This window comes from Impatiens glandulifera, chromosome 3, assembly GCF_907164915.1.
Source record: "Impatiens glandulifera chromosome 3, dImpGla2.1, whole genome shotgun sequence".
Taxonomy (NCBI): Eukaryota; Viridiplantae; Streptophyta; class Magnoliopsida; order Ericales; family Balsaminaceae; genus Impatiens; species Impatiens glandulifera.
In genome coordinates, this window is record NC_061864.1 from 5,544,159 (window position 1) to 5,566,694 (window position 22,536).

At 29.1% G+C, this 22,536-nt stretch overlaps 3 protein-coding genes and 1 long non-coding RNA gene across 4 annotated transcripts; 1 reads left to right on the top strand and 3 right to left on the bottom strand.

Annotated features, from left to right (window-relative positions):
• Window positions 1–4,461: 4,461 nt before the first annotated feature.
• LOC124931020 (F-box/kelch-repeat protein SKIP6) lies at window positions 4,462–5,949 on the bottom strand. Its single transcript, XM_047471404.1, has one exon. It carries the CDS (start codon window positions 5,904–5,906, stop codon window positions 4,800–4,802), a length of 1,107 nt encoding a protein of 368 aa, XP_047327360.1. The 5' UTR covers window positions 5,907–5,949; the 3' UTR covers window positions 4,462–4,799.
• A 3,009-nt stretch (window positions 5,950–8,958) lies between these two features.
• LOC124928856 lies at window positions 8,959–9,817 on the bottom strand. Its single transcript, XR_007098608.1, has 2 exons — window positions 9,595–9,817; window positions 8,959–9,309 (listed from the first exon to the last, which is right to left on the bottom strand). It is a non-coding gene; the product is annotated as an uncharacterized LOC124928856 (long non-coding RNA).
• Window positions 9,818–13,321: 3,504 nt separating this feature from the next.
• LOC124933030 (ABC transporter F family member 5-like) lies at window positions 13,322–16,413 on the top strand. Its single transcript, XM_047473752.1, has 9 exons — window positions 13,322–14,357; window positions 14,430–14,771; window positions 14,841–14,981; window positions 15,066–15,245; window positions 15,334–15,489; window positions 15,569–15,670; window positions 15,736–15,864; window positions 15,944–16,048; window positions 16,138–16,413. Exons 1-9 carry the CDS (start codon window positions 13,476–13,478, stop codon window positions 16,231–16,233), a joined length of 2,133 nt encoding a protein of 710 aa, XP_047329708.1. The 5' UTR covers window positions 13,322–13,475; the 3' UTR covers window positions 16,234–16,413.
• LOC124933029 (glycine-rich protein 2-like) lies at window positions 16,340–17,299 on the bottom strand. Its single transcript, XM_047473751.1, has one exon. The coding sequence runs from the start codon at window positions 17,215–17,217 to the stop codon at window positions 16,621–16,623; it is 597 nt and encodes a 198-aa protein (XP_047329707.1). The 5' UTR covers window positions 17,218–17,299; the 3' UTR covers window positions 16,340–16,620.
• Window positions 17,300–22,536: the final 5,237 nt, after the last annotated feature.

Genomic DNA, 22,536 nt, shown 5'->3' on the forward strand with positions numbered 1-22,536 from the left:
TTTTAGAAGGATTCATATTTCATAGTATCAATATATTACTTTTATTTTTTTTAAGATAAAAAATAAAAAATAAGACAATATATAAACTTCTACCAAGTTAAATAAAATAAGGTAACACTCTTAAAGATTTTAAATTAAAATATAATATTCTAAATGTATAAAATAAATAATATTTGATTATTTTGTTTTATAATTTTAAATGGACATTTCAAAATCATTTTAGATCAAATTTAATTATTGATCAAATTCTCCATGTTTTATTTTTTTTAAATTCAAACAATTTTTGAAAACTATAAGCAAAATATTAATAAAAACAATATATATTAGTTTTAGAATCAATTCAAGAAAACCCTATAAAGAAACCTCATAATCTTTTATTGAATATTGAAAGAATAAATTGGATCCATATGTTTGTTTATTTTCTTCTATTTTACCTCTTTATATAAATAAAAATATATACTTTTAATATAATTAAAATATATTTAATAAGATGCAAAATAGAAATATAAGTTAGTTATATAACTTCATTTATTATAAATAAATTACTTATCTAAATACAATAATGCTACACTTAAATAATTAATCGTGATATAATTGTTTGAATATATAGGCAAATGACAAAATTAATTCTAATAGATAGATTTATAATTTATATTATTTTTTTGAAAATTTGCATTTTGTTAATAAGAACATTTTGTAGTTTTTTTATCATCGTACAAAAAAAAATTACGTTCAGAAAAAAATAATAACATAACAGTCATAATTTGCATACCAAACTAAAAAAAAATTATATTCATTTTTACAATTGTAAATAATGGTGATTGAGACACTCATGAAAACACTACAACAAATATCAAATTCATATCCACAATTCTTATACTTATATTTTTTTCAACAATAAAATTTGAAACACTATTTCTTTTATTAAACATTAAAAAAGTATAAGAAATTTAAATAATTTTGAAATACTAGTAGTCTCATATGAGTAAATGTCACCTATGTCCAAAATAAATTTCTTTTTTTAAATTTTAGTAAAATTGACAAACTTATCCGAATATTACAAATTTATATTATTTTTAAAATCCATTCAACAAATGTTGTGAGGGCAAATATTGTTTAAATCTAAACATATAAATAATAAGTATTGCACGAATATTCTTTTATAATGCACAGAAGGTATCCAACATGCATTATTTGTGTCGTGTTATATTGAGCTATATTGAGGCACAAAAGTTATACGTTTATAAAAAACTTCTACATGTCACGTCGATTCAAATATTCAAACCTAAAATTACGGGAAAAAAACCCGAATTATGACAAAATCAGATGTGATCAGGTTTACAATTTTGTGATAAATAAGAATTGGTTGAAATCATTAAGATTTCTGATTGCGATGATTAAGAAAAAATATTAATATAATAAATTTGATAAATGTTTCAATTTAATATAATAAATTTGATAAATGTTTCAATTTAATATAATAAATTTGATAAATGTTTCAATTTAATAGAATGAGTTAACGATGCGCTTAATTTGATCATTTTTATTTCAAATTTATGATATATTTTATTTCAAATTATGCTTATTGTATATTGTATATGTTAAATAATTTTCAAATGACTATTCAATTCTCTCAAATATATTTTAGTCAATCATACAATCACACTAATAAAATTATTTATTAAAATACTTTTTTTTTTATTTTTACTTTTAATTTCATTTATATATTAATACAAATATTTTATTTTTTCAAAATTTAAATTTGAAATAAAATTAATTAAATAATCTTAATCCAAAAAAACATCAATATCATCTATTAAATTTTAATATGTATTAAAACAATAATTACCATAACAGAGAATAAAAGTATAATAATTAACAATAACAGACAATACTTAACCAAAAAAATAGTGGTTTATATTATTAATTTTTTTTTCAATCATAGAAAAACTTAAGCCAGTGCTTAAATTATTATAAAAAAACATTTCATGATTTGTGTAATTTTCTAATTTTATTTTATTTTTGAAATTTTGCTCTAATTATAAAATATGGATATCAGATTGCCCAACTGATTATCTTATCTAAGGTAACATCTCTGCTACTAAACTATTGTGACCAATTACTTTACTCCTCAATGTGGTGACCAATTACTTTCCTCCTCAATGTGGTGTTTAAATAAGGAATTGTTGTGCAATTCTCACTTCTAAAACCAGTAAGCCCCTCGGATTTGTAATAAAGGTAAGGTTGTCAGATCTTATTTTGTTTCAAAAATATATTATATATAAAAAATTATCATCTACTTTAAAATTATATTACAAAATAAAACAAAATAAATAAATAATATTTATTTTTTACAATTACTAATTAGACAAAATTTAGTATTCAAAACAATATATAAATAATTGACACGACATAAATGACCCAGTTTGTGCAGGAGCCCAGTTTGTGTAGGATTAAGAAGATGTCCAGTTTTATGGTTGAATTTGAATATTATTAAAATTAACATAATTTACCTGAAAAAATATATTGAGTGAAATAAAGTTGAAATTAAAAAAAAAAAAATCAAATTCAACAAGCTCATGAACTTAGAAACCTATCAAAACATTTATTACTGAAAAACCATAAAAAAAAATGGCTAAAGAGTACATATTAATAAGAGTTTGAATTATGAATTATTAAAAAGTTCACATAAATTATAGTTATTATAAAAAAAACATAAATTAAAAAATTGCAAAAACAAATTAGATTCAACTTTCTTCCTCGTTGACACATCTTTCTCGATCCAGGATCTCTTTGATCCATTTAAAACCAATCGTTTCTCTTTAATTTTTGTAAATTTGATTTTTATTATCCTCCGTAGAGCTTGTTTGATGTTTGGTTATTGGAATAAAGTCCAATTTTATCCCAAAACTCAAACATTATATCAATAATCTAATCTAATTACCGTCATTCTTACTTAAACCATATCATCTAAACTCAAAGGGTAAATTAGTCTTAAATTTATTTTTTCATAATTTTTATTAAACAAGAGTTTTTAAGAAAAAAATCCAGATAAAACCTAAAAAAAACCTTTCTTAAAACAAGCCCTTAATTAACTGAAATCTGAAGTTAAAAATGAAAGTATTAAAAATAAGTTAACTGAAATCTAAAGTTAGACATGAAATTATCAAAAAAAAAAAAAATAGAACTAAGTTTGCTGTTGACATTTTTCTCTGGAAAGAAACATCACGTTTTGCCACCAAAGAAAATATGAAATTGTCTTTGGGTGTGTTGTCATGTCCTTGAGTGTGTTTCATCAATGAAGACAATAAAGATAATATAGTTTGTGTAAGCAATAATAGAACCTTAGGGATTGGGGAATGCCTTTAGAAGAATCTTTGTCATGAGTTGTGTGAGGAATAAATGTGGAGTTTATTATTGAAAATCAATTCTTGTCATGAGTTGCGTGACGAATAATGTAGAGTTCGTTGATGAAAATTGCATGTCCACTAAGAATGAATGACTTGATACGGTTGTAAATTTAGAACAATGCATGAACATAACGAGTTTGAAGAAGATTTATGACATTTTGATAACCAAAGACTTGAAGATCTGGAAGTACTCGAGCAAATAAATTTCTTAATCATACCTGTTTTTCATATTCTAAATCATCTTATAGATCATGCTGAGCAATTAGAGAAGCTAAATATAAGAAATTTAAAACATCACATTTTCATCCTCAATCTAGTACATCAACAACCTATCATTTTGCTAAATAAGTAATCCATTAGTTTAGATCAAGCAACAACTAATAGTCATCCAATACAAAAGACTGAAGCTCAGTCCAGAGATATTACTATGGAATTTAATCCATGGGATACAACTAACATCATCCAAAATACATTGTCTAAATTATTTAGATCAAGTAAATATAAAATTCAATTTAGATTCAGTCCATGATTTTTCAAGAAAATATATGCATTTAGATACTAACCTGTGTTTTTTTAATAACTTTCTCTCAAATGCTTACTTCCATCGCTGATATTTTGAGCACTTGTTATCCTAATTTATCATCTAATAAATTATTAAGTAATTCTTTGATTCATCTACCTTTCTTTACAAATTTATTGGACTAGTGTATACAAGAAAGAGAGGAAATAATAAGAGGAAGAAAGATAAGATTGTAGAGGAAAATAGAAAAAGAAGAAGAGAAGATATGAAAGTAGAAAGAATGAAATGATTTATTAATATTATTTAATTAATTAATAAATTTGTAAGAATATGCTACATATAGCTAATTGTAAGAGGACATAATGATTTGTTTTTTAAATAAAGAAAGACCAGAAACAAATTAACATGAATTAACTAACATTGATAAAAACAAGTTTTAACAAACAATTAACCCAAATCAGGAACATATCATCCCACATTCATAGTAAAATTTTCAAGAAAAAATATAATACAATTTTAACCCCCCAAACATAAGAAAATAATAATCCTTAACTATTAATGTCAAATAAACATTGGCCAAAACATATTACATTGAAGTAAAGCAATAGCATATGGCAATCCTGTATATAGCTAAGATGACAAAAATACTTGAATTGAATAACTTACCACCCTTGCTCTCAAACTCGATTCTCATCTCGAGCATCTAGATTGAAATGAGGGATTTACATTGAATCGAGTTGTAGAGACATCTGGATTCAAATGAGGGATTAACATTGAGTCTAGTTGTGGAGACATCTGGATTCAAATGAGGGATAAGCATTGAATCTAGTTTTGCTGGTCTCAGCCAGAATAGCTAGATTAAGGAATTTTCATACTCCAACCGCCATAGAATGAACAATGGTAGACCTCTTTGGAACCGAAAGAATCACATCACACCAAGCGATAGAACCATTCAATCCCCCATTGGTATCTCTACACACATCAATCTCTGCACAAAATATATCCATCTCTTTACCATTATTCTTTCCTTCCCAAACAACACATAACCTATCTCCCATGTTCACCATTGTAGCACCACACAAGAACTTTGGCAAGCCTTTCTCCATTCCTTTCAACTCCTTCCATTTGTTTTCATCCACATCATACCCTCTAATCTTCCCCAAATAGTCATAGCAATACAAAACCCCTCCAACCACAGCAGCTCTTCCTCTCCATCCCAAATCAAGCCTCTTTGGAACATCACTCCACTGCCCAGCAGCAGCATCATACACAACGCCACCCCTATCTGCCATAGCATATATCTTGTCACGAATAACTGCATTTCCATGCATCCACTTATCCCTAATTTCTATAGGACTAGGGACAGCTGACCATGACCCAGTTGCAGGATCGAAAACCTCCGACCAATTCATCGATCGGGACCAATTATCAACAACGCAGCCACCCATCACGTATATCTTCCCGTTCACGACGCCTGCGGCGGCGAATTCTCTACCGACACGCATCTTTGGGCCCATTTCCCATCTCCGGAATCGGCAGTCGAAAATCCAAACACTGTTTGAGGGAATATCGTTGATCGAACCGCCCAGTAGATAGATCTTGGGGGCCAAGATGGTGAAGGCGGCACCGATCGGTTGGGATGGAAGAGGAGGGAGTGGAATTAGTGATCTAGGTTTGGAATGATTTGATGGGTGGTTGAGAGCGAGAAGATACCAGGTGAAGGAGGAGTTGATCCGAAGATTAAGGTAGAGGAAGTTCTGGGTGCAGTTGAGAAGCAATCGGTTGGCGAAAAGGAGGGGAGATTTGAAGGCGGCACGCCAGGATTTGGAGACGAGGGAAAGGGAGAAATGGTAAGAGTAAGGAATCCTCGCTAGGCATTGGATGGCGACGTCGTCGGGGAGATTTGGAACAAGTTGGGACGAAGACAGCTGCGCCGAGGAGGAGGAGGCGGCGGCGTCCGAGGTTTTTTCCTCCATGGCGCCTGATGGTCGGAGAGATCAAATCGTTGAAATTGGAGTCTATTATTGTCTCTCTATAAACTCTAATTATTTATTTATTTATTTATTTATTTATTTTGTTAGTATAAATTTCTAATTTAATATTAATAGACTGATATTCATTTTTTAGTTATATATTGACATTTGACATAGAATAATTAATACTAATTAGCATTTTTGTACGAATAATAATATAAAAAACAGTAAAAAAAATATTACGGTAAAAATTTTATAGGCGGGTCAACCCACAATCCGACCCAAATATCCATTTACTCTCACATATATCCAAATTAACCACATCTCTCGACCCGGCAATCCCGACACTTTAAAAATTAAGTATCATTATATATATATATATATTAGTTAAAAAGTTTAACTTATATTGTTAAAATGTCAGGTTTTTATCAAATTTTAGGTTGAATTTAAAATATAAAGTGTTATTAGTTTAGTTGGTTAAAAGGTTGTACTTGTTTTTGTTAGGTTGCAAGTTCAAATCATACCTATAGCATTTTTAATTTTATTTTTAACCGTTTTAAGTTTATGGGCGGTCAACCCACAATCCGACTCAAGTATCCATTTACTCTCACATATATTCAAATTGACCACAGCTCTCGACCCGGCAATCCGGACACTTTAAAAATTAAGTATCATTATATATATATATATATATATATATATATATATATATATATATATATATTAGTTAGTTAAAAAGTTGAACTTATATTATTAAAATGTCACGCGTTTATCAAATTTTGGGTTGAATTTAAAATATAAAGTGTTGTTAGCCTAGTTGCTTAAAAGGTTGTACTTCTTTTGTTAGGTTGCAAGTTCGAACCATACCTATAGCATTTTTAATTTTATTTTTAACCGTTTTAAGTTTATGGGCGGGTCAATCTACAATCCGACCCAAGTATCAATTTACTCTCACATATATATAAATTAACCAAAGCTCTCGACCCGGCATTCCAGACACTTTAAAAATTAAACATCATTATATATATATATATATAGATGTATACCAAATTAACTGTATAGATTTATAATATGTAATTATATTGTATAGTTCAATTATAAATAAATATCTTTTTTAGGTAGATATTCACGCATTCAATAATATTTGTTTGTTCAAACTCAATTTTACTTCAATTTTTGTTATTTTTGAACAAATATAATTATTCTAAATTGAAACATTTTATTATTACAAAATTATTGGAAAATTGTTATGGTATCATATTTTGGTAAATGATTTTTTTTTATGAAGTTTATTTTATTTAATTTAAAGTAGATGTTCAAATAAAATGATGCAAACAAATACAAAGAAAATAGAGAGGATGAACAAGAAATTAAAAAAAAAAAATTACAAGATTAATACTAGGTATCAATAAGAATCGGGCTGGCTGGATAAGCCCAGAACTTATAGGATATCATATGAGTCAAATGACAGATCCATCTAATTGGTTAATACCTATACTTTTAGGCCCACTAGACTATATTTATTTATTTATATGTTTAGAAACTTAAAAAATCAACTATTATTTATAGATAATTAAGTCATTATATATTTTAAAAAATATTTTTTTACTAGGACAACCCAAATGTGAGGGGAAATTGGACGAAATGACCCTACAAATAAGGGAAATTGCCTCCGTGGTCACCAGATAATTGAAATTGATCTGATGACCACTTATTTTTTTTTTGACGAATTTACCCTTTTCGCGTAACGCGAAGGGACTTCGCGTTTCGCGAAGTGAGACGCTGTGAAAAGTCCAGAATACCCTTAATATATAATAAAATCCGGCCATCTTTTTTTCATTTCTTTTCTTCTTCTTCTCTCTCTTCTCCCCTCTTCTCCTCCTTCTCTCTATAGGAGGCGGCTTCTGCGGCGACGATGAGCACCACGACGAGCACCACGACGAGCACGAGCATCCCACTTGGTACGTTTATTCTCTTCAAGTTTCATATCTTCATATTTTTGTTGTTCGTTTATCATCTTCACATCTGCATTTTCGAATCACTGTTTTTGTTTTTGAATCTGCATCTGCACCACGATGAGACTTAGCGTTTCGCTAAGCCTTAGCGTTTCGCTAAGCCTTAGCGTTTCGCTAAGACCTTCTCGTTTCTTTCTTAATCATCAATCACATCTATTTACCCCGATCTGCAGTTTTAGCTAAATCTTATGCTGACTTTTATGGCCAAAAGCAGAGTCTGGATTGAAATATTGTTTATTCAATTAATGTGTCAGTTGAAACCTGAGGAAGGTCCAGATTATGAAATAAATGTGGTTCCTTTAATTGTTTCTTCAACTAATACCTTACCAGTTTTTTTTCTTATGCTTTAGATGATGTCTTACTTTCCTCTTTAGAGAGATGGAAAGCTTCAAGTGGTATGTTTTATAGGGAAATCTTGTGCTTTCTTGCATGATTGAATTGTATCTTTGTTCAGATTGTTATATGTACTAAACCATTTTGAGATCTTATATGTCACTCTCTTTGTTTTCTATGGGGTCTTATATCTAGAGTTCTCTTCAAGCCTCGATAAATGGCAAATAATGAGGTGGAATCGAACGCACTTCGTGGAGTAGAATGGGAAGTTGTTTCACCTACAACATCGGCTGCTGCTGCTGCTGCTGCTCCTAGTACACATGCTAAAGACACAAATGCATTTTGGTCATTATTGGACAGCAATGGCAGAAGGAAATGTGGCAGGTTTTATCATTAAGATGGTGAAGGGACATCAATATTGCTAGTAATTTAAAGGGTGGAACTAACTATTGCACTTGTTAATATAAATTGTTGTAATTGGTTGTGAATTGTGATACAATTACTTTGATCATATGCAATGTTTCAAGTTAAAAGTTTTTTCTTTGCATACTTTCATTACAATCATAATGATGTTTTAAACCAAACTTTATTCATAGTGTTCCTAATGATGTTTTAAACCAAACTTTTAAATATATGTTATATTACTAAACAAAACTTTCAATTTTCTTGTTGCTATTTTACTAGCATCTTGTCTTGGTGTAGCATTCTGGATTGGAATTCAGTATTTTTTTCAGATTAACAAATAACAACTCTAGATATAGTCGATGTAATCTTTGTGTTTAGCATTGTTTTTATGAAAAAATCTTTTTAAAAAGAAGCATATTTGGACACCGTTGGACACAAAATTACAGAGGTTATATAACTACCTATATAAGTATATATAATGAGAACATGTTCTAAGAGTTACATCAGCCTAGTAGTAGTATTCTCATTCGTGGTTAGGAATGATCTTTATTGAGAGGTTTCAAGTTGATGGTGTGGGCAAGGCCTCTCCGGTTCTCCTCTAGTCCACATGATTATGAGATCTCCTCGTTTTCTTTCCAATGTGAACAAAGTGCCTGCATAGACAACAACAACCCATGAATTATGAGGTATCAAATGAAGTAAAAAAGGAAAAAACTATAATTTAGATCTTGATAAGAGAAAATAATTGGTAATTTTCCAATAAGATCTTGATTATGAAAGTACAAATAAGCTGAATGAGTATAACCAAATGAAGTAACCAAAACTACACTATCTGGATCATAACCAAAGGAAGAAAAATCACTTTTAATTTTATGTTTGGTAATTTTCCAACAAGATTGTGAATTTGTGAGTATGATGATAGAGATAGTGACAAATACCTAATCCATATGCAATCATTGCCCATAAGAAATATCCTGCTCTGAGATTCTTCTTTGATAACCAGTCAAACCTCTTCATATGCGCGCCTTAGCGTTACGCTAAGTGCTTAACGAAACGTTAAGTGCTTTGCGTAACGCTAAGTGCTTAACGAATCGCTAAGTGCTTAGCGAGACGGGAGACGCGAATCTTCCCTGAAACGGAACTCTAATGAGCTGCAAATATCATCATGAACAATAATGAACCAAAATATCAACCAATATGAAGAATAATGAACCAAATATCAACAAATATCAACAAATATCAACAAATACCAACAAATATCAACCAATATCAACAAATACCAACAAATATCAACCAATATCAACCAAATATAAACAAATATTAACCAATATGAATAGATTAAACGATTTAGGGTTAGAGTTTGGGTTTGAAACATGGATGTGTATGATGAAAATCGATTCAGGTTAGGTTAAGTTTACTTATCTTTCATTTGATGTTGTTTTCCGTAGGCGCCCTCGCCGTCGCTTCGCCGCCACTGTCGAAGTTTCGCCGCCGCCGACGAACAAGAACAGAGAGAGAAGAGAGAGGAGAGAGAGGAGAGAGAGAAGAGAGAGAAACGAAATGAAGAAAATGAAAAAATTTTAGTATATATATTTACACTGTTTCACTTCGCGTTTCGCGAAGTCCCTTCGCGTTACGCGAAAAGGGTAATTTCGTCTAAAAAAAATAAAGTGGTCACCAGATCAAATTTATTATTGGGTGACCACGGAGGCAAATAACCCAATTTTTAGGGTCATTTCGTCCAATTTCCCAATGTGAGGGCTGGAATGGATATGAAACCCTACCTAGCTGGTATTGAATTACTTCAATTCTAATAGAATATTAAGGTATAGGTCTTGCTTGGTTATTGTTTTTTTTTTTAAATCATGATAGAGAAAAATTAAATGATGGGCAAGGTAATGATTATTTTTGGTAAAAAAACTTAAAAGGTATTGATATATATAAATAAAATATAAAATAATAATTTAAATTAGAGGGTGTTTTAGTATTTTAATTAATGAAATTAGTGATATGATTGTTGAGAAATAATTAATTAAAAAATTAATTTAATTTAAGTTTTTAAAATAGCAACAAAGAACAATGGCCATATTATTACTATCCGTCCCAGATTCTATTTTCATTTTTAGACATCATTGTGTACTGTAGACATAATCAATACATTACTAATTCTTCTCAAATAATAAAACTTATGCTTAATTTTTCTCATAAAAATGTGTTCATTTATAATAATATATATATATTCAATACAAAAGCTTATGACTGATTTTTCTAAGACTCTCTTTTCATTTTAAATTTTAAATAAATTTAATAATATTATATTGTAGTATTAGGTTAATTAAAATATTGAGTTTAAAGTTATGTTATAAAAGTTTAGGCTAACTAAAAATATATATTTTATATAAAAAATTATTAAAACATGTATTTTAATTTTCTAACCCTCCTTTAGAAATTCAATCAAGTACTTAATTTCTATCTCCTTATCATGACTTTAAATTCAATTTAAAATACAATAACTTGCCTATCAAATACACACAAATATCAAATATATATATATATATAATGATACTTAATTTTTAAAGTGTCCGGATTGCCGGGTCGAGAACTGTGATTAATTTGGATATATATGTGAGAGTAAATGAATACTTGGGTCGGATTGTGGGTTGACCCGCCCATAAACTTAAAACGGGTAAAAATAAATTTAAAAATGTTATTTGTAGATTTCGAACTTGTAACCTAATAAAACAAGTATAACTTTTTAATCAACTAGGCTAACAACACTTTATATTTAAGATTTCAACACCAAATTTGATGAACGCGAGACGTTTTAACAATAAAAGTTCAAATTTTTAACTAACTAATCTCTATATATATAATGATGCTTAATTTTTAAAGTGTCCGGATTTCCGGGTATAGAGGTGTGGTTAATTTGGATATTTATGTGAGAGTAAATGGATACTTGAGTCGGATTGTGGGTTGACCCGCCCATAAACTTAAAACGGTTAAAAATAAATTTAAAAATATTATTTGTAGGTTTCGAACTTGCAACCTAACAAAACAAGTACAACCCTTTAACCAACTAGGCTAATAACACTTTATATATAAGATTCAACACTAAATTTGATAAATGCGAGACATTTTAACAATAAAAGTTCAAATTTTTAACTAATTAATCTATATATATATATATATATATATATATATATATATATAAAATGATGCTTAATTTTTAAAGTGTCCGGATTGTCGGGTCGAGAGTTGTGGTTAATTTGGATATTTATGTGAGAGTAAATGAATACTTGGGTCGGATTGTGGGTTGACCCGCCCATAAACTTAAAACGGTTAAAAATAAATTTAAAAATGTTATTTGTAGGTTTCGAACTTGCAACCTAACATAACAAATACAACTTTTAACCAAATGTGATTAGATGTGCTTTGTCGAGGGATAATAGACCGGTATCATTTGAAAGTGGTTAAAGAAATATGAATCAAATATTTAATTGACCAAAGTGTGAGGTCACGATGTTAATTATTAAAAAATATGAATCAAATATTTGATTGACAAAGTGAAAGTGTAAAGTCACGAAATGAGAGATTATTCGGAAAAAATATGTGATGAAATATGTGAGAAAATATGTTGTTTTATCGAAGTGAATAAAATGTGGAACGAGAGCGTTTTATTTTAATATTTTTAAACATTGAATAAACATTATTATAATTTTTTTTAATTTATTTTATTTTTATCTTTATCCGTGTATATCGTAAGAAAATTTTCTTAGTTTAGAATAACAACACTTTAAGTATACAATAACTTGCATATCAAATACATGCAAAATATCAAAATTTAGAGTAACAACCCCTTAAGTATATAATTCACATAATATTTAATATATCAACATTCTTTTTCATGAAATTAAAAGTGGTATATTCTATTCATATAAATGTAGTTTAAATTAAATTAAATACAATAAGCTTGCATGAAAATATTGTGAATTATTGTACTTGTATGTGAAAGCCTAAAATTTGAGAAATTATAAGTGACATCATTCATATTTCAGAGTTTTTTTTTCTTACCCTTGTCCAAATTAACTGGATCAAGCCTAGAACACGTAACAAAACTAAAATTAATACAATATTATTATTCGTTTTACACGTGGCGAATGTTGAATCATGCGTTTCTCACACGTGGCGCTTCGTGAATGGATCTCACGATTTTGATACTTATTATACACCACAAAACTAGTGGCCATCTGATATCTTTCTACTTTTCAATTTCTACAAGTCAAATAAATAATATTAAAACATAATAAATCAATTTATTTAGTATGCAAAAATTCATGTCCCAAAAATCTACACCACGTAAATAATCGCCTATTTGATCACAACTTGCAACTAATGAGATTACCACGTCGATCTATTAGATTTTTTATAGTCATTGAATTCACAATAATTTTATGTTATTTTATACGCAAGTTAAAAATTGAATTATTCATATAAAATATATATAGTATTTTGTTATTTTAATAATGAATTAAGAAAATAAGAATTAAATTATTATGTTAAGATAATGTCGACATATGGTTGTCATTCAAATTGAAAACATATTTCAGTAATATAAGTTACGTATAAAATTAAGAAATAATTTACAGAGAGAATTCAAAGAGCTGAATCTGAATTCAGAGAGCTGATTGAGAAAGTGAGAAAGCTTCAGTTCAGGGATTCAGGTTTCTTCTCCAATCTGATCATATTCTGATTCATCTCTTGAAACTCTTAAGCAATCCAGCTGACTTTTCTACCACTTCATCGCCGTCGCCGGACAAAAATGGATTTGGCCAACACACTTCAGCTTGTCGACCTCCGTTCAACTTTCTTCACCGGCACTGACCTCCGGAAGACCGTCATCAGGACACGTCTCCATTCTACATCCATAATCACTCAAACCAAAGCAGTTAACAACAGCGAGAATCTTCTCAGGACTCGAAAATCAGTAAGTCTTAAGATATCAGCTAAATCATCATCTGCAATTACGGTTGATACCTCGGTTGATGAGACTAGTGTGAAGGAAGATATTGAATCGTTGCTATCGGACAATTCATTAGTCGACAGCAGCGATTATAAGCGTTCGAATAAGAAGTCCAATACCGGTGCATCATCGATATCTTCTGGTGTTAGGTTAGAGAACATCAGCAAGACATATAAAGGCACGACGATCTTAAAAGATGTGAGTTGGGAGGTTAAAAAGGGCGAAAAAGTGGGATTAGTTGGTGTTAATGGTGCAGGGAAAACGACTCAGCTGAGAATTATAACAGGCCAGGAAGAACCTGATTCAGGTAACGTGATCAAGGCAAAGGAGAATATGAAAATTTCATTTCTGAGTCAGGAGTTCGAGGTTTCCATGACTAGAACGGTGAAGGAGGAGTTCCTGAGTGCGTTTAAGGAGGAGATGCAAATAGCCGAGAGACTAGAGAAGGTACAGAAGGCAATCGGGAGTTCGGTGGATGATATGGAGCTGATGGGACGGCTTTTAGATGAACTAGATTTACTTCAAAGACGAGCACAAGACCTAGATTTGGATGTGATCGATGTCAAGATTAATAAGTTGATGCCAGAGCTTGGATTTGCTCAAGAAGATTCAGACAGATTGGTTGCTTCATTTAGTGGTGGCTGGCAGATGAGAATGTCACTTGGAAAAATCTTACTTCAGGTATGAACTTATATTACTGTAACTACGGGTAATTCAGAGACATTTATTGGTTTTGATGGCATTTGAGTGCAGGAGCCAGATCTATTATTACTTGATGAACCTACAAATCATCTAGACTTAGACACCATTGAGTGGCTAGAGGGTTATCTTGCCAAACAAGATGTGCCGATGGTGATCATATCTCATGACAGGGCTTTCCTTGATCAGCTCTGCACAAAGATAGTGGAAACCGATATGGGTGTATCTAGGACATTTACTGGAAACTACTCGGACTATGTTATTTCAAAAGCAACCTGGATCGAAGCCCAGAATGCAGCATGGGAGAAACAACAAAAAGAAATTGAGCATACCAAGGACTTGATAAGCAGATTAAGTGCTGGAGCAAATTCTGGACGTGCATCCACTGCTGAGAAGGTAAGGTTAGTAAAATTTTATGTATGTTTGAATCCGAGTTAACATTTGTTTTGTTTAATCCAACTGCAGAAGCTTGAAAAGCTTCAGGAAGAGGATCAAATTGAGAAGCCTTTTATACGGAAGCAAATGAAGATTAGATTCCCAGAACGTGGAATAAGTGGGAAATCAGTTGTTACGATTAAGAATCTCGATTTTGGATACGAGGATAAGGTAAACAGATAGATATTTACAACAAACAAATATGTACCATATATAGTTGTAACTGATGGTTTGTGTCTCTACTAACATTGTTAGGTTCTGTTTAAGAAGGCTAATGCTATAATAGAAAGGGGTGAGAAAATAGCCATTATTGGTCCAAATGGTTGTGGGAAGAGTAGTTTGCTGAAGCTTATCATGGGTTTAGAAAAGCCAAATGGTGGGGAAGTTCTGCTTGGGGAGCATAATGTTTTGCCAAATTATTTTGAACAAAATCAGGTCAGAATCAGATCCATTAGCCAAACTGTTGATAATTAAGTTTTTACTTTGCTGGGATGATTGTTTTGAAACCTTTTTAAACTGTTAGGCCGAAGCTCTTGATTTAGAGAAAACAGTGCTAGAGACCGTGGCAGAAGTGGCTGAGGACTGGAGGCTTGACGATATAAAAGGGTTACTTGGGCGATGTAATTTCAAATCTGATATGCTTGATAGGAAGATCTCGCAACTTAGTGGTGGCGAAAAGGTAAAGATAAATGCTTAGAAAGTCGTAACACACAGCTTATGTTAAAATTGATTGGTATGGTTCTGTTGGTTTTGTTTAGGCTCGTCTTGCCTTTTGTAAATTCATGGTGAAACCATCAACCATGCTTGTTTTGGATGAGCCCACTAACCACTTGGATATACCATCCAAAGAGATGCTTGAGGTCTGTTTCTGATTTCTTCTACTTGCTCAAATGATGATGATGTAAACTGTATATTGTTTTATCAGGAAGCCTTAAGTGAATACAAGGGGACTGTGGTTACAGTTTCTCATGATCGATACTTCATAAAGCAGATAGTTAACAGAGTGATGGAGGTTAAGGATGGAAACCTACAGGATTATGCTGGTGATTATAATGTATGTTTGTAAGCAAGTTTTCTTCTATCATAATACCTTGAGAATAATTTACTAAAATACTAAACTTGATTCTTGACAGTATTACCTGGAGAAGAATATTGAGGCAAGGGAGAAGGAGATGGAAAGAGAAGAAGAGCTTGAGGAGAAGACATCGTCTTCAAAACCCAAATCGAAGATGTCAAAGGCAAGAATTTCTTTAACAATGTTCTTCATTGTCAGCTTATGAAGGAGAGATGAATATGAAGTTCATGTTATATTTGATTATATTACCAGGCAGAGAAAGAAGCTCGAAAGAAACAAAAGAGACAAGCTTTTCAGAATGCAAACCAGAAATCAAAGGCAGTGAAGAATTCGAAAAGATGGAACTGAATCAATCAATCAATAATACAGGTTATATATTCATTCAGATTTCAAAAACCATAAAAGAAAGATAGTTGCATTCAATGATTTGATTCATAACAGTAGAGCAGCAAACAGCATAATTGATTGTCAAGATAAGATGAATATAAGTTTAAAGATCAAATCACAATCCATAACCAAAAAGAAAGACAAAAACAAAACATCCAAAAGGACCAACTACTTACTTAAACCCTAAATAAAGAGAGAAAGAGAGAGTAGTGTTGCCTGAAAACGACGCCGCCGCCACCGCCGAGATAGACAGACAGACCAACAAACAAAAAGAAGATAAAATAAAAATGTTCTACGAAGAAATGATTTTTATTGGCGGTGTTTTCTGAAACCCTAATTCTCGTTTATTCAACGAGCAGCATTAGGGCATTCCCTTGCAAAATGACCATCACCTCCACAGTTATAGCAGCCACCACCGCCGCCTCCACCGCGTCCACCACCTCCACGGCCTCCACCGCGTCCACCACCACCACGTCCGCCACCTCCCTGGCTACAATCCCTAGCCATATGACCCTCCTCTCCACAGCTAAAACAACCATTTCCACCGCCGCCTCCACCATACCCTCCACGACTTCCATAATCTCCTCCACGACTTCCACCCCTATCGTTGTATCCATAACCACCACCGCCGCCGCCAGAGTTGTATCCATAACCACCGCCGCCTCCACGGCCGCCACCGCCTCCTCCTCCACGGGAATTACCCTTAACGGGTACTCCGTTGGGGCCTGTGACCTCAACAGCCTTGGTGCGACCATCGTCACCCAAATTGACAATAAACTCCACGGACTCGCCTTCCATGAGGCTACGGAAACCCTCGGACTGAATCGAGGATTGATGAACGAACAAATCCTCGCTTCCGTCTTCGGGAGTTATGAATCCGAACCCCTTCTGGTCATTGAACCACTTCACCACACCGGTAGCACGTTGTTGATTTTCCTCCGCCATTAGATCGCTAAAGAAAGAGGAAAATCGATTCAGTGTAGAGAAGAAGAAGAGGCAGAGAGAAAGTGAAACCGGCGCTTACAAATAAATAGAAGAGAGAGATGAATGACCTTTTCGAATCAAAGCCACTATTTGGGCCTCAAAGGCTTAGCCCAGTTTTACAAGCCCATCTCTCTTGATTCCCAGAATCCTAAAATATTTATTTTTTTTCCTTCTTTTTTATTATAATTATTATATTTTTTCATTTTAAGTAAATAATATTATTTTATTATATTTTTTTACTTTACTAGCTATTTCTTTATTAGAAAAGGCTATTACATTAATAATAAATCTGAAAAGTTATTATAATGAATTATCATAATATATAAAAAAAAATATTATATTAATATAAAATTATCCCTAACTATTTTTTAAACGGTAAATTATCACAAATATTATATAAAAGAAATAGCACACTAATAATAAATTTAAAGTAATTAATAACATTCCAACAAAAATATATTATAATAACTTTTGAGAGAAAATAAAGTAATTTATTCATATTAATCATTTTTTTATTTAAAAGAATGAAATGTATTATTTATATTAACAATTATGGATTGATATTTAATAATTTTTAATATATATATATATATATATGAGATGATTATAAGATCATATTAAATTTTCATGTATAATAAATTTAGATCGTCTTTTTTTTTTAGATTTTCATAAAAGGTAATGAATCAAAAATGATTTTTTACCTTTTAAATATTATAACAAATAAAAAAATGTTCTTTTAATATTTTAATTAATAATTTATTAAAATATTAATTAACTTATTTTAAGAGAGACTAACATGGTAACTAGTTAATTTTTTTTGGAAAAAAATAATGGATGGTTAAGAGTTGGTCAAGATGGGCGGTAAGTGTTAAGTTTGTTTTGAAATATATAAAAATTAAATAAAAATAAATGAAATATTTAAAATAAAACTTTTCTAATTGGTTTATGATATAATTTAAAATGTATTAATTTATTAAACTAAAAATATAACTTTTTTTAAGATAAGAAAAAAAAAAAAAAAAAATTGTATTGACTAAAGTTGACAGTGCCGGATAAAATTGACCAATATAAGATGAACCTAACCAGTTTAAACCGAAACATTAACTTCTCTTTGCTAATGTCTTGTTAAGACATCTCAATCAAACAAATATGTTGCATTTTGTGTAGAGAAAACGAAAAGTAATAATAAAATTAACAAGTTCAACCAAAATAATTTAAAATTTGCTTATGAATATTTTTGATCAATTCAGTTAATCACTGAACAATATAGTATCAAAATAAACAAATAATTTTTTTTTTTACATAAATCAAGGAATTAGATCAACGATATTTGGTGATTGGATACTTAATCATCATCGCAAAACACAACTGTAATTGCACATAATTCAGAAATCAAAATTTAGGTAAAATAGAGATAGTTTTTATGAGATTGTAAATACATGTAATTTATCTAATAATTATTAGTATTTTTTAATACTTTTATTTTATTATATTTATTCTATGTGGAATCAAAAAAACAATAGTTTATCTTATCTTCATCCAACAAATATTGGCATGAAGACTCATAAATTTTAATTAAATCAAATCCTTCATAATATGAACTGAAATCTTGAGCTACAAATGTATATGTTCTTGTTTATTCTCAAATCAAATGTCAAATATCTCTAATTTTATTTTAAGAAATTAATAAAAAAAAAATTTCAAAATATAGAAATACTCATAAAAATTAATATTTTTATTTATCTATAATTAAATTAAATTTTCATATATTTTATATCTGAACCTTTATGCCTACATTAAGAAAGCTCCAACATATTTATGAAGGAGACTTCAACATTGTTAATGCACATTTAGTTCAAGTAATAATAACATGTATTAAATTTATAAATTAAAAAAAAAGTATATAAAAACAAACACAAATTTACAAGAAAGTGAAGACAAACAAAAACTATTAAAATTACAACTCCATAAAAAATCTATATAACCCACTAAAAACATTATCACATCATTCTAAATTCTTGTAAAGACTTAAATAATATTAAAATGTGAAAAACAAGACCAATGTAGAAACAAGAGATTATCATCTTATCAAACAAAGTGATGAGATGACCATTAGAATTTGGCACATGGTTGTGCCGATATCCAATTCAGTTAAAATCTTGATTGAATTATTAAATTTTACCATTTAAAAAAAAAAATTAATGATTTAAAATTTTTAATCTTAAAATTTTACATGAAAAAATAATTTTATATTTAAATATATTTTTTTAGTAGATATTCAAATAAATTAACATGCGTAATTTCTTTTATAATTATAACTTATGTAGTGTCATTTTTATTATTATTGTTTTTTAAAATTATTTTATATTTAATTATATGTATAATTTTTTTTTGTAATATTTTAAGTAAATTTTACAAATTTTAATAATTTTTTTATTTTATGAATTTATTAATGCTTAACAATTTAAATAAACTATGTTTTATATCACTTAACTTTTGGTTGACTACTAAAATTTCCAATATAATTTAATAAATTGTTTATTTTTATTAAACATATTCCATTTTTTTGTTTGAGTGTCAAGATTAAATTTAAGAATTTACGAAACTATTGATATCAATCAGAATATGAATAGTTGATTAAAATGAAATATTTATTTGTAAATAAATAAAAACTTATATTAAAAAAATTTAATATATATATTTTTTCTCTTTTTATTTGCCTGTAATTATCTGATTTTCCCTTTTTTCTAAATAAATCATATTTTTCCATTTATTAATTATTATTTGTATAAATAAAGTTAGTACATTAATAATAAATTATCATAATTATTTGTGAAAAGGTCATTATCACAATACTGAGATAAAAAATATGATACATTAATAAGTTCAGATATTTTTAAATCTTATCAAAGATAATAAATTATTTTTTATAAATATTAATAATTAAAATAAAATATTTTAATATTTTAATTAATAATTTAATTATAATAAAAATGAAATAAAGTTATTTTAATATTTTAACTAACTATTTAAATAAAAAATGATAATTGTTTAACTATCAGTTAGATTATATTTTCAAATAAGATCAACTTATTTTTGCTAAAAAAAAAAAATATGTTAAAATAATTTAGAGTTGGAAATTTGGGCCTATGGAGTTTGGGCAAGACACGAGATCATAACTATGTCATTCCTTAATATCTTGACCGATACAACTGAAAGTCTGAAATCACGCTTATTTTGAAAATAAAAATAAATATATATTAAATTTGGATTTTTAAATATTAATAGTAAATTTGATTCAAAACCATATATTTCATATGAGATCATTCATAAACTTTTTAATTAAGAGATGTTGTAATCATCTTTGACCTTTCAGATATCCACCTTGTGGGTTTATTAAACACTTTTAAGTATTATATTATAAATTTATATTAAAGAAATAAGAAACAAATAAAAATAAAAATAAAAATAATAAAATTAAAAATATTACATTTTATTGTAATGGTAAAACTAGAACGGTAATAAAGTAATGCCAAAATATATAAAAAAAAATGAATAATAGGCACGACAAATACACCACACAAATGACTTTAAGTGCTTAAATCACGAAAAATGTCAACAAAAGCTAGTAGGTCGGTCACGACCACTTTATATGTATCACTGATTGAAATATCTTTTTTTCGCCAATATTTTAAATTCATATAAGTAACCATAATTTTACTATTATGAAATTTAACTTGATAAAAGGAGTCACACTTAATATATATATATATATATATATATATATATATATATATATATATATTTAAATAATAAAATAATTGGGAAGAATGTGAATTTTACATACCAAGTTGTAAGAAGGTGTCAAATTTACTTATTAAGTATCAAAATTTTATTTATATGTATGAACTTGTCAAAAAGTCTCAAATATATTTAAAATAACAGAAATGTTAAACGGTGTTAAAATTTTTGCCACATGTAATATCCACATATTTTTTATTTTTTTAAATTGACATTATTTTAATTATTTTTTATTCAAACAAAACATTAAAATATTTTCTTATTTATTTTCTCTTTCTTTACCCTCACAACTTACCATTTTCTTTAAATATTTCTCTCTTCATTTCTCCATCTATGAGTAATTTTATTATTAATAATAATATTTAGTTGATTAATTATAAAAATTGTTTTAAAAAGTAACGAGTTATTAAGACTTCGCCACAACACTGACAATTTAGGATTCAGCCAACAAAGACTTCACCACAACATTGACAATTTAGGATTCGATCAATGAATGTTTCAACCAATGATGATGATAGTGTAAGGTTTAACTGAGAAAGACTTGGATTTGGGGGTTACGTCTGGGAGCTGATAAAGTTTAACAGGGTGAGTATTATGAAAACTAAAATTAAAACAAGTCGGTTAAGGGAGATTTTACCTTGATTCGGCATTGTCCGCTAATGGCGACAATGATTTAGGGTTCGACTAATGAAGATTTTGGCCACAACGTCTATGATTTAGGAATCGACCAACAAAAACTTTCACCAACGATGATGATTATTTAAAGTTCAGTTAAGGAGCACTTGGAGGTTAGAAGAAGGTAAAAATCCAAAAGAACTTAAGTTAATCAAAGAGAGAAAAGTTAGAAAAAAAATGGAGAGTTGTGGAGGGATGAGAGAGAAAGTAAAAATAGGTTTTGTTTAAATAGAAAAATAATTAAAGTAATGTCAATTTAAAAAAATAAAAAATATGTGGATATTACATGTGGCAAAAATTTTAACACCGTTTAACATTTCTGTTATTTTAAATATATTTGACACATTTTGACAAGTTCATACATATAAATGGAATTTTGATACTTAATAAGTAAATTTGACACATTCTTACAACTTGGTGTGTAAAATTGACATTCTTCCCTAAAATAATTGTAGTTGATTTACAAATATTTCAAAGATATGATATAAATTAATTTATGGCTTGTATGAATTAAGAAAAAAAACATGATCTTAGTTTATTTAAAATTAATCTAAATAATTCAACTAGGACAACTATTATGAAACCAAATTCCACTAAAAAAAAAAAAAAACTCTTTACTAATGTCTACTTCAGGCATCTCAATTAAACAAATCTTTTACATTTTGTATAAAATAGAAAAATAATATTAACAAGTTCAACCATAATCACTTATTAGCTTATAAACATTGCTGGTCATTTCAGTTCATCACACAATCATATGGTACCAAAAGAAAAGAAAATATACACACAAATCTAGAAATTAGA